The following is a 16456-nucleotide window of genomic DNA, read 5'->3' as shown; positions in this document are numbered from 1 at the left end:
GATTAATAAAGTTTGATAGGTTTGTTCAAAAAGAAAAGGTAACCTATGTACAGAGATAGGTGAGGATGCAAACTGTGAGATCTCGAGTGAGGATTTTGAGGTTAACATAGCAGAATTACGACCTGGGCCTACTTATCAATGTCAAATGTTAAAACCAGGAGATAATATGGAAGGGGGTTCGACTAAGAAAATAGTTTTGACGTGACTAAGGTAGATAAGATATTCAATATTTTATTAAAAGATAAGCAAATTGCACTCCTAGAAAATTATAAAATTTCGCCATTCGAGCAAAGAAAAGGGAAAATTTTTTGCAAATACCATAATATGTACGGTCATTGGACTAATAACTGTGTGCGTTTCAGGGATATGATCGAGAAAGCGATTACTGATGGTCGCTTGACTTTTGAAGAAAAGGACATGAAAGTGGACACCGATCCATTTGCAGCTCACACTGGATATGTGGAGCTAGTCTCGATGGGAATCAATATGGTTGAAGTTAATATCGAGGATGATGAAAACATTGAGCTTATTTCTGACGAAAAACTCGAAAAGTTGATGGGTGACTTTGCTAAGGAAGAAGAACCAATCTATCCAAAAGAGGGAGCTAGTTTGGTCGAGTTTGTAACATCCCAAATTTTATTCAATGAAAAGAAATATTTTTTATGTATTTATTATGTGAATAAGTATTTTATTTATGTATTTTACTATTTACGTATACGTATTTTTACTATTTATGTATACGTATTTTACTATTTATGTATATGTATTTTACTATTTACGTATACGTATGTATGAATAGTATTTCACTATGCAATTGCACAGTGAAGGGCGGCTGCACGAGGGACGCGGGTTCAAATTTTATAATAAATTTGAATATAATAATGAATAGTGCATAGTAATTTATAATATTATTTTAATGAATAGTGCATAGTGCATAGTAATTTATAATATTATTTTAATGAATAGTGCATAGTGCATAGTAACTTCAAAAATTCTATAAATAGGGACTTAAGGTTTTGAAAATTTAGAATTCTAGAGAGAAGGAAATTCTGGAGAAATAGAGAGAGAAAGTAAGAGAGAGAGAAGGAGAAAGAAAAGGAGGTTCTGCTCTAGTGTCTTGTTTAAGGAGAAAGAGGAAGAGATTCTGCCCTAATTCCGATTCCTTTTAAGGAAAGATAGAGAGGAGGAGATTCTGCCCAAATTTCTGTAAATCCAGGTAAGGGGGGAGTGGGAAACCTCGCTTGGGGGTGTGGGAATAATTGTTAAATAGTTTGTTTGTTGGATTGGCTCCCGATCCCTTGCCTGTTGTTTATTTCTTTGAATATGTATTATTGATGTGTTTTGTTTTATATCTTATTTATTTACATATTAGAACCTGTTATTTGAATGGAAGGCTAAGCCTCCTAAGTATTTATAAATTTGTAATCTATTATTTAAATGGAAGGCTGAGCCTCCTTATTATCTTATATTACCTTTAAGCTTCCTACTTTACTTAAAAGATCTTAATATATATTTATTGAAAAATATGATACCTAAGTAACCTCTGGACTGTTGGATTGTTGGACTGTTGGATTGTTGGACTGTTGGACTGTTGGACTGTTTGGACTGTTGGACTGTTTGGACTGTTGGACTATTGGACTATTAAATTGGATTATTGAAATAATTCTTAATTATGAAATATGAATATGATATGTGTAACATGCTAAAGGTTGAGTCTGTGAATGTATGACATGCATCATATGCACATATTACTCCAGGTGTGCCGCTGAGGCCGCATACCCACGACTAACAAGGTGTACCTTTGGGTCACCCACGATATGCTAACGAGGTGTATGAACACCAATGATAGGTGTACCTTAGGGTCACCGACAATTGTATAGGTGTGCCTTCGGGTCACCAGTGATGAATTCTGCAACTTCCGTATGGCGCCACATGCATACATTAGTGAGTCAAGTCAAGAAAATCATTATACATAAGCATATATGTGAGATTGATTATATATATGTGAATTATATTGCGTGTGTGTGTGCTATTTAACTTTTATTTCTATATCTGCAACTGAGTGAGAAGTTTCTCACTCCCTTGTCATTTTTGTGTATATTTAAATTATGATGCAGATAATTAGCATGAGGCTGAGGATGTTGGTGGTGAAGCTTAGGCTTCTGTTTGGGTTTCGCTCTGATAGGATGTGACATCGGGATTAGCTAGACTTATTGTTAAATTATTATTATTTTTCTTTTGTAATTTTTATGTTATTTATGTTGAAAGTGTGTATTTTTGTCATATTATAATTTTACTAAAAGATTATAAGTTAATTCCTAACTAGGAGGCTCTGCCACCTTTACTGGGATTAATCTATAATCTTTATTTTATTATTTCTTGACAATTTGATACTTACAGTTGAAAATTATGAATGTGCATCTTTTACCCAATGATACTTGAGATAATTATTTTATATTAGACTAAGAATGAATTTATATATAGATGGTTTATATCTAATTATTTATGTTGGGGTAGAGGGTGTCACATTTAGTGGTATCAGAGCAAGTCGATTTTATCAACCGTGTGTGTTATGTGCTTATCATGACTCTGTTGTGTACTCTGACTATGTCTTGTTTGTTGTGTACTATGATGATGATGTTCGTCCTGTGTTGATATTGTTGAGTTTGAGATTGTTAAGTTAGTTTGTAATCAGAGGAATGATAATCATGATAGTGTTAGCCAACTCGAATTATTAGAACCTTGGATGGGAGGTGATATATTGAGTGTACTAAGAGTTTATGATTGGTGAAGTTTCTGACATCTATAGTTATAGCAGGTTGAATCTAAAGGTGGTTGTCTCTTTGGTGAGAGATCGAAATGATGTTAATTCCCTTAAGTGTTATTATTGGTATGTTAATTATTTATGGTTTAGGTAGCATGTGAGTTGTTTTGATTGAGAAAAGTAAGGAGAGACTTGAATGAGAAATTAAGTAGTGAATTTGGAAAAAGTTGAGGTATTTTGTGGCATTAGATATATTGATACATTATTGCTATTTGGTGTCGAAAATATTTTCATTATAGTTTGTTATGATAGTATGAGTATTATATTGACAAAATTTATATTTTGAGGTCTTTATGAAGAATATGGCTTTAGATATTATCTTTTCAATAGAACTAGGATAAGATGAAACAAAAATCTAGAACTTCAAGTTATGACTGCCTTGGTGATTAGAAATTTAGTAAGCACTGAATTTATTAGTGGTGATATTTGAATCTTTAGCTAACGAGATGATCTCTTGGAAATCTTATGTCTTCATAAAGAGTTGTAGCTTATTCACTTAACTTTCGTTTGAGATAGGTTTGAAATCACTTGGATGAATACAACTCTGTGTGTCAGGCAGATATATGCTATCATGATATTTTGAGTTGTTAGGCATAAAAATAGATTTAAAATGCAAAGTAGTAAAAGTTGGTTCTTGTACATGTTATAGGATGTAAGCAATGATCAATTCATACATGCTTAGGAATGATATTTATGAAAAAGGTATTCTAATATGATTTGATATACATGTATGTAGAAATAAGAATAGATGATTTTATGGATCAATCAGTGGAGGGTTGCGATAATAAAATGTTTTTGACCTTAGGATGTGAGATGATCATATTAGAGTATAGATTTAAACTAGATTGTCTAAGTATGAATTTGGATTGTATGAGGTGAGTATTTTAGACCATGAAATTTCTTGCGGAGGAAGATTTACCTAAGTTGTGCTTAAGTGAGAGATACTTGAGTCAATTAGTAAAATCAGGAGTCTTGTTTGATAGTTTATATGAAAATTCAGTGAGTAATTTTTTTTAACAGCTATTCATGGTTTAAACTGCTCTTACTATAAAAATTGCTTTTGCCTTCGTTTCTTTGGTTATTAAGATGTTTCAGTTCACTAGGTTGTTTCTTGCCTACCCTTGGAATCAACCGTAAGGATAATCTATATCAGGAATTCTTGAACCTATGTATATTTTTAACTACCCAAATCATTTCGTTGCTTACTTCTTTGAATTACTTACTATTACCTTTGACTGAATTGACTAGAAAGGAGTTACATTAGTATGGGATAACAATTGAGGAAGTAGTTTTCAAACTCTTAAGGAAAGATTGACTAGTGTTAATATTACTAGATTTTAGTAAGATTATTGTGATATATAAATATGTCTCTGAAAATAGGTTTAGGAAGAATATTGTGGCAAGAAGAAAAGATAGTAGCTTATGTTTCTAAGAAATTGAAAATTCATGAGAGAAATTACCTTACCCATAACCTTGTTAGCGACTTTGTCATTTATACTAAGATTTGGAGACACTAACTATATGATTCTATGGTTGAGGTATTTAGTGATCATAAGAACCTTAAATATCTTTTGACCAAAGTGGTTGAATACGAGATAAAAGAAATAGTTGAAATTTCTTAAGGAGTAAAATTTTGATCTTATTATTTGGCTAAAGCCATTGTGGTGATTGATGTTTTGAGGAAATCTTTATCTTTCATTATGATTAGAGAGATGAATCTTTTTGGCTCAAATTAGAAATTTAAGTTTGGATTATAAGGTTACTTCTAGTATTGTGAGATTAAGTATGAATAACGAATGGATTGTTGAAGAAAATTATAGGAGCATAATTAGTTGATTTATTTTAGTAACAAGTTATAAGGCTATAGTTTAAGGTGATGGATATGATTATGACTTGGGTGAAGATGAAATGGTGAAACTAGAGAACTGATAGAATTGATCATAGAAGAGTTTGAATTGGTTGTAGAAAGAGTAGTAAAATTAGTGATCTGATATGTGTATCTAATGCTTAGGTGTTGATGTTGTGGCAAATATCTGGATTACAATGATAACCAAATTATTATTTTGATGATTTAAGGATTGAATTTGATTGCAGAATTTAGAAACTTATGCTTGATGTGTAAGATTACCCTAGTAGCATTGAATTATTTATGTTGGAAGTAACTATCAGATTAATAGATGAGATTAGAGGAACTAGGAGTTAGATCCTTTATTAGTGACCCAAATAAGCAAGAGATTAGAAAGGACACAGTTGGATGTTTAGTTATAAAACTTGAAAGGACATAAGAGTACTCTTAACATTTATTTAGAAGTTACTAAAATGTATCAGAGTGGCGCAGGGAAAGCGTGATGGTCTAATATGGAAAGAGAAGTAGAGAACTTGAATCAAGATATGAAGAGTGAGTTTAAATTTGGAGTGGATGGAGTTTTGAGATTTAAGGATAAGTTGTGCATTCCTAGTGTGCTAGAATTTTATAAAGCAATCCTAGAAGAAGGTCATAAGAGTATCTTTAGTATCCATTCAGAAACTACTAAGATGTACCAAAATCTTAAGAAGATATTTTGTGACCTAAGATGAAGAGAGGAGTAAAGCAATTGTATATTTATGGTTAGCATACTAGAAGTTTTTAAGAATCTTGTAGCACTTAGATGCTCCATTTTGGAAGTAAGATGGTGAATAGATAGACCCTAGTGGAAGATTTGTCTAAGACGCTTAAGAAATTGATTTTGTTTGTGTTTAAGTGGATAAATTCGTCAAGATCTTTCCCTAAGCAAATCCTTTGAGGAAATTGATAAAAGTTGTACATCAACAAGGTAGTGATGTTGCATAAGAATTAGAAGTAAGAATGCGAAGAGTTTACCATTGCAAAAATTTCGGGGACGAAATTTCTAAAAGGAGGGGAGAATTGTAACATCCCAAATTTTATTCAATGAAAAGAAATATTTTTTATGTATTTATTATGTGAATAAGTATTTTATTTATGTATTTTACTATTTACGTATACGTATTTTTACTATTTATGTATACGTATTTTACTATTTATGTATATGTATTTTACTATTTACGTATACGTATGTATGAATAGTATTTCACTATGCAATTGCACAGTGAAGGGCGGCTGCACGAGGGACGCGGGTTCAAATTTTATAATAAATTTGAATATAATAATGAATAGTGCATAGTAATTTATAATATTATTTTAATGAATAGTGCATAGTGCATAGTAATTTATAATATTATTTTAATGAATAGTGCATAGTGCATAGTAACTTCAAAAATTCTATAAATAGGGACTTAAGGTTTTGAAAATTTAGAATTCTAGAGAGAAGGAAATTCTGGAGAAATAGAGAGAGAAAGTAAGAGAGAGAGAAGGAGAAAGAAAAGGAGGTTCTGCTCTAGTGTCTTGTTTAAGGAGAAAGAGGAAGAGATTCTGCCCTAATTCCGATTCCTTTTAAGGAAAGATAGAGAGGAGGAGATTCTGCCCAAATTTCTGTAAATCCAGGTAAGGGGGGAGTGGGAAACCTCGCTTGGGGGTGTGGGAATAATTGTTAAATAGTTTGTTTGTTGGATTGGCTCCCGATCCCTTGCCTGTTGTTTATTTCTTTGAATATGTATTATTGATGTGTTTTGTTTTATATCTTATTTATTTACATATTAGAACCTGTTATTTGAATGGAAGGCTAAGCCTCCTAAGTATTTATAAATTTGTAATCTATTATTTAAATGGAAGGCTGAGCCTCCTTATTATCTTATATTACCTTTAAGCTTCCTACTTTACTTAAAAGATCTTAATATATATTTATTGAAAAATATGATACCTAAGTAACCTCTGGACTGTTGGATTGTTGGACTGTTGGATTGTTGGACTGTTGGACTGTTGGACTGTTTGGACTGTTGGACTGTTTGGACTGTTGGACTATTGGACTATTAAATTGGATTATTGAAATAATTCTTAATTATGAAATATGAATATGATATGTGTAACATGCTAAAGGTTGAGTCTGTGAATGTATGACATGCATCATATGCACATATTACTCCAGGTGTGCCGCTGAGGCCGCATACCCACGACTAACAAGGTGTACCTTTGGGTCACCCACGATATGCTAACGAGGTGTATGAACACCAATGATAGGTGTACCTTAGGGTCACCGACAATTGTATAGGTGTGCCTTCGGGTCACCAGTGATGAATTCTGCAACTTCCGTATGGCGCCACATGCATACATTAGTGAGTCAAGTCAAGAAAATCATTATACATAAGCATATATGTGAGATTGATTATATATATGTGAATTATATTGCGTGTGTGTGTGCTATTTAACTTTTATTTCTATATCTGCAACTGAGTGAGAAGTTTCTCACTCCCTTGTCATTTTTGTGTATATTTAAATTATGATGCAGATAATTAGCATGAGGCTGAGGATGTTGGTGGTGAAGCTTAGGCTTCTGTTTGGGTTTCGCTCTGATAGGATGTGACATCGGGATTAGCTAGACTTATTGTTAAATTATTATTATTTTTCTTTTGTAATTTTTATGTTATTTATGTTGAAAGTGTGTATTTTTGTCATATTATAATTTTACTAAAAGATTATAAGTTAATTCCTAACTAGGAGGCTCTGCCACCTTTACTGGGATTAATCTATAATCTTTATTTTATTATTTCTTGACAATTTGATACTTACAGTTGAAAATTATGAATGTGCATCTTTTACCCAATGATACTTGAGATAATTATTTTATATTAGACTAAGAATGAATTTATATATAGATGGTTTATATCTAATTATTTATGTTGGGGTAGAGGGTGTCACAGAGTTTCTGTCGAAGAAAAAAGAGGCTGATAGAGAGCTTATGTTGTGTCCTCGATGCAGTGCTGTATTCGACAGAGCTGCTGCTAAGGCTTTCGAGGAGTCAGAAATCATGAAGAGCTACAAAACTGAGAAACTTCGAGACAAGGCTAAGCCTAGCACTGGGTCGAATGCTGGGTTAACCATGATGCACGTACATATGCCTCAATATAATGCTCCTATGGGTAAGATGGAAATGCATAACTCATCAAAATTCGGCAATACTTTTGTGTCGAGTGCCAATGTCCCAGTAGGCAGATGGAATGCCTCACTAAGACAAATGATTGGAATGGGTCGAGAAAAGCAAGTTATGAATTATGCCAGGCCTACATTCCAAGGGATTCCCGGAAAATTCTCGAATGTACCTTCAGGACCTGACAAATTCTCGACTGGAAGTTATGGGTGTGGTTTTCGACAGCCCTTTAATAATCTGACCAAAACCCAGTAGAGAAGGCAACAAAGAATGAGGAAAGCTACCTTTGAAGGTTTCAGAGGGAACCGTTTTTCAGTCCCAGTACCACAAAAGGGTGAGTCATCTTGGAAATTCATGGAAGATGATGAGGATCTGATAACTGACTGTTTCGAGAGTGGCTTTGATGACTCTTTGGAGGATATCTGTGGAATAGTATCAATTCTACCTTCTGAGTATACTGGAGCTATGGAATCTGTTAATGAGCAGGAGAATATCCATCGAGAGGATTTCTTCGATGATCCTAATTATGAGTCCAAGATTGTGTGGGTTAATCAAATTTCGAGGGTTATTCCAAAATTTAACTCAGTCGTATTTGATTCGCCTACTAAAGAGATGAAGGGTCACCTTAAACCCTTGTTATTGACTTTGATGATCGAAGGGCATGAGGTGAATAAGGTTCTGGTTGATGGAGGAGCAGCTGTGAACATACTTCCAAGGACTATGCTGAAAAGATTTGGGAAGTCTACGGTTGATTTAAAACCCCATAACATACTTATCTCAGATTACGCAGGAAAGTCATCACACCCTGAGGGCATGATTTTGCTCGATGTTCAGATTGGAAGCATGAAAGAACTACTATGTTCATAGTAACCCCATCGAAGGCAAATTTCAATGTTCTGCTAGGACGTGAATGGATTCATGGGGTAGGAGTTGTCCCTTCAACTGTCCACCAAAAGATTTTCTTTTGGAATGATGATGAAGTTTTGGAAGTGCTTGATGCAGATAAGAAAGAATATGAGGTGGGCATGTACTTTGCAGATCAACAATTAACTGCATTTGCGAAAACAAGGCCTTTCGATGCCCACAATGCTGGTGTTATGGATGAAGAAGAAGGTGCTAAGAAAATATTTTGCTGGGATGTGAAAAGAGGTTTTGTGATTTGAGCCGAGAAAGATTCGGCTCTAGTAGAGGAATGAAGGATCAAGATCCTTATTCGAGCTTTTTAGCTCGAATGTCGACCTACATGGCCGATCGAACAGCCAACATGGCCGAGGGATGTTGAGATGAGGAGGTAATGTCGAACGAATCTAAAGTTGATGAAAGTAGCACGGCCATTTTGGCCGAAGAAAAACAAAAAACAAAGAAAGGGAGACTCTGAAAAAACGAAGAAAAACAAAAAACAAAGAAAGAGTGAATGGACCGCGAGGTCGGAAAAAAAGAGGAAAATCGAAAAACAGAAGATACAATGGCCCAAGAGGTCAAGACTCTAAAAGATGATAAAGAGCAAGAGTCAGAGCTTAAGTTAGATTGTATTTTCGACAATTCGCCATTGGGATTCGAAAGGGCAACCAATGAAGAACATAAGTTAGAATCTCAGGACCCACTCGAAGAAATTAATTTGGGAACTGTCGAAAATAGAAAGGTTACTTTCGTTAGCAAACTCTTGCAAGGAGAACTGAAGGAGGAATTAATTCGAGTATTGCATGAATATAAAGACTGCTTTGCATGGGATTATGATGAAATGCCAGGATTAGATCGAGGATTGGTAGAACATAGGTTACCCATGATTCCCGGAAATAAACCTATCAAGCAAAGCCCTCGAAGGTTCGCTCCTGAAGTAATCGAAAAGATCAAGGAAGAAATTGAGAGATTATTGAAAGCAAAGTTCATTAGAACCTCAAGATATGCTGAGTGGATATCGAATGTCGTGCCTGTTATAAAGAAAAATGGAAAACTCAGGGTATGCATTGATTTTCGAGATCTTAATACAGCAACCCCCAAGGATGAGTATCCTATGCCTATTGCTGAGACTATGATAGATGCTGCTGCATGTAATGAAATTATAAGTTTACTTGATGGTTATTCTGGATATAACCAAATTTATATTGCAGCTAATGATGTATCGAAAACTGCTTTTCGATGTCTAGGTGCTTTAGTCGTCTATGAATGGGTGATGATGCCTTTTGGATTGAAAAATGCAGGTGCCACTTATCAGAGGGCAATGAATTTAATATTCCATGACTTAATTGGTAAGTTTGTACAAGTGTATATTGACGATATAATTGTTGGGTCAAAACGCAAGGAGGACCACTTATGCCATTTAAAATTATCTTTCGAGAGAATGAGGAAACATGGTCTAAAAATGAATCCACTAAAATGTGCTTTTGGTGTTACAGCAGGAGAGTTTCTGGGATTTGTCATACACCAAAAAGGGATTGAAGTGGATAGAAACAAGACTAAAGCTATCATGGAAACTAGACCTCCATCGAACAAGAAAGAACTTCAATCTCTCCTAGGTAAAGAAAATTTTCTGAGAAGATTTATATCGAATTTATCTGGCAAAACTAAAGTGTTTTCTCCTCTTTTGCGTTTGAAATAGGAGGAAGAATTTCGATGGAATGAAGGACACCAGAAAGCGTTCGATGAAATCAAGGCTTATTTGGCTCATCCTCCGATGCTTGCACCACTCTCTAAAGGAAAGCAACTGAAGTTGTACATTTCAGCTAGCGATTCGAATGTTGCGGGCATGCTGGCGCAAGATGATGATAATGGCATCGAAAGAGTCATTTATTATTTAAGTCGAATGCTAGTAGGAGCTGAGATTAGATATACTCCTTTAGAGAAATTATGTTTAAGTCTTTATGTTGCTTGTACAAAGTTGAAGTATTATCTTAGACCCTGTGATGTTGTAATATTTTGTCGAAGTAATGTGATTAAGTATATATTGTGTAAACCTGTCTTACATTCTCGAATTGGCAAATGGGCACTTGCGTTAACTGAATATTCATTAACTTTCGAGCCATTAAAAGGCCACTAATTAAGGGACAAGTAATTGCAGATTTTCTTGCGGATCATTCAGAAATAACTAAAGAAATCAATTACTTAACCAAAAAACCTTGGGATTTATTTTTCGATGACTCGAAACATGAACTAGACACCAGGATAGGTTTGCTAATCATTTCTCTTGAAGGAATTCCAACTAAGTTGTCTTTAAAAACGAAAAGAGGATACTCGAATAAGGAAACCGAATATCAAGCGCTCATTACTGGACTCGAGATCCTTAAAGAGTTTGGTGCTAAGAATATGGTAATTCGAGGAGATTCACAACTCATCATTAAATAGCTAACTCAGGAATATAAATGTTTGAATGAAAAATTAATTGAATTCAAAACTCGAGCTGTTCAATTACTAAATACATTTGATGAAGTTGAATTAGAACATGTTTCTCGACACGCAAATACAATTGCAAATGAGTTGGCTCAGGTAGCATCAGGTTACAAAGTGAGTAAGGGATGCCTCGAATTCCTAATTCATACAGAAAATGAATTATGTCATCTAGAGAGTTTAAGTGTCAGCTCATCGAGTCAGCAACAAGATTGGAGAAAAGAATTGGTCGAATACTTGCAAAATCCAAATTCAAAAGTCGAAAGAAAAATTAAACTCCAAGCCCTCAATTATGTTTTGCTAAATAATGAATTATACAAAAGAGGCTTCGACGGGATTTTGTTCAAATGCCTCGGAAATCATGAAAGTTATATAGCTATGGCAGAAGTACATGAGGGTATCTATGGAGCACATCAAGCAGGTGAAAAGATGAAGTGGACCTTATCGAGAAAAGGTTTCTATTGGCCAACCATGATTAAAGATTGCATCGAATTCGTAAAAAGATGTGAGGAATGTTAAAGGCATGGACCAATACAAAGGGTACCAGCAAGCGAGTTACATTCAATTATTAAACCTTGGCCATTTCGAGGCTGGGCAATTGATATAATAAGGAAAATTCATCCACCCTCTTCGAAAAATCATAAATATATATTGGTTGCCATAGATTATTTCACAAAATGGGTTGAGGCAATTCCTTTGAAGGAGTTTGAGCAAAAAGACATAATTGATTTTTTCGAAGATCATATTATAACAAGGTTTGGAATTCCCCAAACAATTACCACTGATCAAGGCGCAATTTTTACGGGTCGAAAGGTTGCTCAATATGTTCAATCACGAGGAATTAAGTTAATAACTTCGACACCATACTACGCACAAGAAAATGGACAAGTAGAGGCTGCGAATAAACTCATTATCGGTTTAATTAAAAAACATATCTCAAACAAGCCTCAGAGGTGGCATGAAACACTTGTTCAGGTTTTATGGGCTTATAGAAACTCACCAAGAGATGCCACGAAAACTACCCTTATAAGTTGGTGTATGGGCATGAAGCCATTCTTCCTTTAGATATCAATTTACAATCCATTCATATACAGAAGCAGAATGACTTGCCTATCGAGGATTATTGGAATTTAATGTATGATGAATTGGTATCATTAGAGGAAGAAAGATTGATAGCATTGCAAAATGTCATTCAACAAAAAGAAAGAATCGAGAAAACATACAACAAAAGAGTCAAAGCGCACAGTTTTCGAGTTGGAGACTTAGTGTTAAAAGTGATTCTTCCCATAGATCAAAAATCTCGACATTTAGGAAAGTGGTCTTATAATTGGGAAGGTCCCTTTATAATCGAACAAGTATACTCGAAAAACGCGTATGTGATTAAAGAAATAAACTCAAGTACTGCAAGTAAAGTGATCAATGGAAAATACTTGAAATACTTCCATAAAAGAGTAGAGTATTAAAATATGTTCAATACAAAGCGGAAAAAATCAATGTGCGAGAATTTAATTATTACAAAACTTGGACTTAAAATCTTTAAAAGCATGATAAGCTTCATCCAAGTTCTGCCTTCGAGAGGCACACTCATTCTTCAAGTGTTTCTTATGCTCTAAGGTCTTCACGAGTCTTGAAGAAATCACTTTGCCTTCGTCCTTCAAATTCTTTTGACATTGAACAACCTCTTGACTTTGAGCCTTTAGAGTAACCTGTTTCGAGCGAAGGTTATTCAACTCATGCTGTAAGGCCTCGATTGATGTTGTGCAATCTGCTTCCTCTTGTTGTAATTTCTTTAAAGCAGGGATCATCTCTTCCGTAGCTTTCTGGATGGAGAGCAACTCTTGACGAAGCTTTTCGAGTTTGGCACGATCACCCTCGCTCTCAACTTCAATCTAAGCTAGCTCTTGAAAAGCTTAGACCATTTCGATCGGAGATCCCAAGCAAGAGTAAAGGGTTTGATGAACTCTTGTAGCTCAAGATGGATTGCAGGAGGAAGGTCAGAATATGTGAGCAAATCTTTGAATTTTGGGATGAGGAAAGCTTGATCAAGGTCTTCTACATATGCCTTCGACCGGAAGGATTCGAGCAAAGGTTGAAAAGCTGGAGTTGTCTCAGAAACTTGTTCAACAACCTTTTCTTTTTTCGAGGCAGAAGGACCACTCGTCCAGTAGTCAAGAACATCGAAAATACTGTTGATATCCTCATCCTCTTCATTGAAAAAACTGATTAAATCTAAATCAGTTGAAGGAATTGAGGAAAGTGCTTGTACAGAAGATTCGACGCTGCCTTGGGTCGAAGGAGAAGCGGTGAAAGGCTTAGGAGACTCAGTCGAATCTGCACAAACAAAATGTGTAAGAAAGACAAACAAAATGTGTAAGAAAGACAGTTTCTTCACGAATTATGATAGAAGTTTAAAGTTTAAAGAGACATACCCTTGTTTGGACTAAAGGGAGGTTTGAGCTCGAAAGAAGGAGCTTCACCTTGCGAAGATTGATGGAGAGTTTCCACGTTCACCAAAGCATCTGATGAGGGAACCTTCCCCTCATCAATTTGAGGAGGGATCTCTATTGAGGCCACTATTGAGGCTATCTCATCAACACTTAGTCGAGGAGTAGCCAACTGCAAACAAGTGATAAGATTAGAATAAAAGACTAAGGAAAGATAAGGAAAATGAAAGATGAGCAAAAGGTGAACCTGTTGAGATACCCCAGTAACAGGAGGAATATCTCTTGACATTTCCCGAGAAGAGTCAATTTGGATGATCTCGACATCCTGTGATAAGCAAGGATCTCAGAAAAGTCGAAGAAACATGAAAACAATCGAATCAAAAACGAAAATACCTTGGGGACTGACTTCATTGCATCCTTGAGCAATTTCTCGATAGGAGGCTTCTGAGTTTTCTTAGGGAGAGGAATCACTAACTTCCCCTTCCCTTTATCCTGCTTTTTCGTGGTCGAAACCTGAAAATGGAATGAAAATAGTTATGGTCGAGATAAATAGAAAATGTACAGGCAAGAATGAATTACTTATAGTCTTGGTACTTGATGAATCGGATTTTTGTTTTTTAGAGGTTTCGAGGTTCTGAGAATACGAGAAGTATTAGTATTAGTAAAGGAATGTGAAGTAAATGCGTGAATCCAAAATTCGATTTAAAGGATAGATCGAAAAAAGTGGTACCTTAGAGCACAGCGAAACCTTGTCAGAAGCAGTCTTCGTTTTTTGACTCTTCAGTGAAGACCCCTTACCCTCATCCTCATCACTTTCCCAATTGGGAGTCTCTTCAAAATGTTGAGGAACACGTTGAGGGATAGCAGCTACATAATACAAGTTAAGGATGAGATGAGTATAAAATGGAATTCGAGAAATTTTCTTAGTTATAGTCATTTACCAGGAGGAGGATTGGTATTATCGACCCAACACAATGGCCACCATCTTCTTCGAGGAAAATCGTACACGGAACATCTCGTATAAGTAACTCGATTCTTTATGGGAATCTCTTTATGCTCAAGGTAAAATGGGTCGAGTGTCTTCACCCAAGGAGGGCGAGATAAATGTTTGACTAAACCAAAAAGAGCATTTGGAAGAGGAGGTATATTTTTTTGGACAAAATTTTTCGAAATCAGTTTTGCCTCGAGGATTAATTACCTTTTTCGAGCGGATGTTCCTTTGTACCATTTTCGATAAAGAGACAGACGCGTCAAAGATGGTTCGACCAATGTTATCGGGTCGATAACAAACTTTAAAAAATTTCTCGAATTGATAAATAATAGTTTGGTTCTTGTAAGTACCTGATTGTTTCGGGCCCTGCGAAGAAATGGTAGAGTTAATCAGCTTCTTCAAAAATTCATCAAAGTCGAGAAGTTTGTCAACATAGTACTCACACCACCAACGAAGAAAACATTTAGAAACTAGAAAAGAAGGAGAAAAAGAGCAAGGTGTGAGGCTTAGCTATTTATCAGGACGCAAAATAAAATCCAAAACTTCTTCGTAATTCCCTTTCTCAACACAAATATCAGCATCTATGCTTTCTTTGCGTCGAAGGGGAAGAGGCTTCATCTGACAAAGTCCAAATTGTCGAGCAAAAAGTTGAGGTTGGTAGGGATAAATCCTAACATCTTTTTGTCGCATGCCAGATATTATTACATCCCAGGATAAGAACCCAAACCATATCTCGATAGAATCTGGTGCCATTTTCCAAACTTGATTATTCTGTCGAAGCCAAGAAGGACCTATCAAGGAAGTACGTATGAAAGGGGCCAAGTCCTCGTTGAACTGGCCAAAACTGAGAATCGCGTCAATGTATTTTGCGAAGTTATTGATTGAACATTTTCGAGGAGTTAACGTGGTCAGATGGGCTCCCTCGAGTTCACACACTGGAGCGAAAGACGAAGTGAGTGAAAGCTTCTTCTCCAAGATTGCGTTAAGCCATAACTGTAGTAGCCATAACGGTCCAGACAGATTTCGAGGACCAGATTCTCGAAAAAGGCTTTCCGAAGCTTCATCGAGACAGGTGTATAGGGAAGCTAATAAAAGTTTGCTCAAGCAAATTTTCTTTTTTAAGTGCAAGGCTTGAGCCAGAATGTAATAGTATTTTGGAACCTGAAGAGAGGGAGTACAGAAGACACAGGAAAATAACCAATACATTAAAAATGCAATATGCTCGGAGGTCAAAACAGGGGTACCCAGTTTTCCTATATGAGCATTAATAAAAGCCAGATAAGTCTTCTTGTCCCAAGAGATGGAAGTTTCCTTGATCGAAATCTCCTCCTCAAAAGCGTCAAGGTAAAACCTATCTTCTATAGGGGCCAGGCCAGTAATCGTTGCAATATCCAATAGAGTGGGACATACGAAACCACAGGGGAACTCAAAAGCTCGAGTCTCTCTATTCCAGAAAAAAATGGCAAAAAGGAGCATTTGGGGGTCGAAGAGGTGTAGATCAAATTTTGCGAGTTGAACGAACTCGAAAATACCAGTTTCTACCCATGAAGAACTCATTGCACTCTCTACGCGTATCAACCATTGTAGGTGCCTATCTTTAGTAGGGGGGAAAGCCCTAAAAATCTTAGTAGTATATCTCCGAATAAAGATAGGTCTATTTAGGAGGAATGAATGAAGGGTAATATAGATGAATCCTCAGGTAACAAGGTATTTCCAAATTTTTTCTTATTCTGACCCATAAACGGGCCTAAAAAAGCATGGGTAGTACCAT

General features: G+C 35.6%; 1 protein-coding gene across 1 annotated transcript; it reads right to left on the bottom strand.

The window, feature by feature from the left end:
* Nucleotides 1-15195: 15195 nt before the first annotated feature.
* Nucleotides 15196-16242, bottom strand: LOC145954292 (uncharacterized). The gene has a single exon (XM_083068286.1). It carries the CDS (start codon nucleotides 16240-16242, stop codon nucleotides 15196-15198), a length of 1047 nt encoding a protein of 348 aa, XP_082924412.1.
* Between the last annotated feature and the right edge of the window lie 214 nt (nucleotides 16243-16456).

Source organism: Cajanus cajan, chromosome 1 (assembly GCF_000230855.2).
Source record: "Cajanus cajan strain Asha chromosome 1, NIPB_CcT2T_4, whole genome shotgun sequence".
Classification (NCBI taxonomy): domain Eukaryota; kingdom Viridiplantae; phylum Streptophyta; class Magnoliopsida; order Fabales; family Fabaceae; genus Cajanus; species Cajanus cajan.
The sequence above is the reverse complement of the archived record's forward strand: the minus strand, read 5'-3'. Positions and strand labels throughout refer to the sequence as shown.

Excerpts from the sequence above, each read along its gene's own strand:
- LOC145954292 (XM_083068286.1), bottom strand. The coding sequence starts at position 16,242 with ATGAGTTCTTCATGGGTAGAAACTGGTATTTTCGAGTTCGTTCAACTC.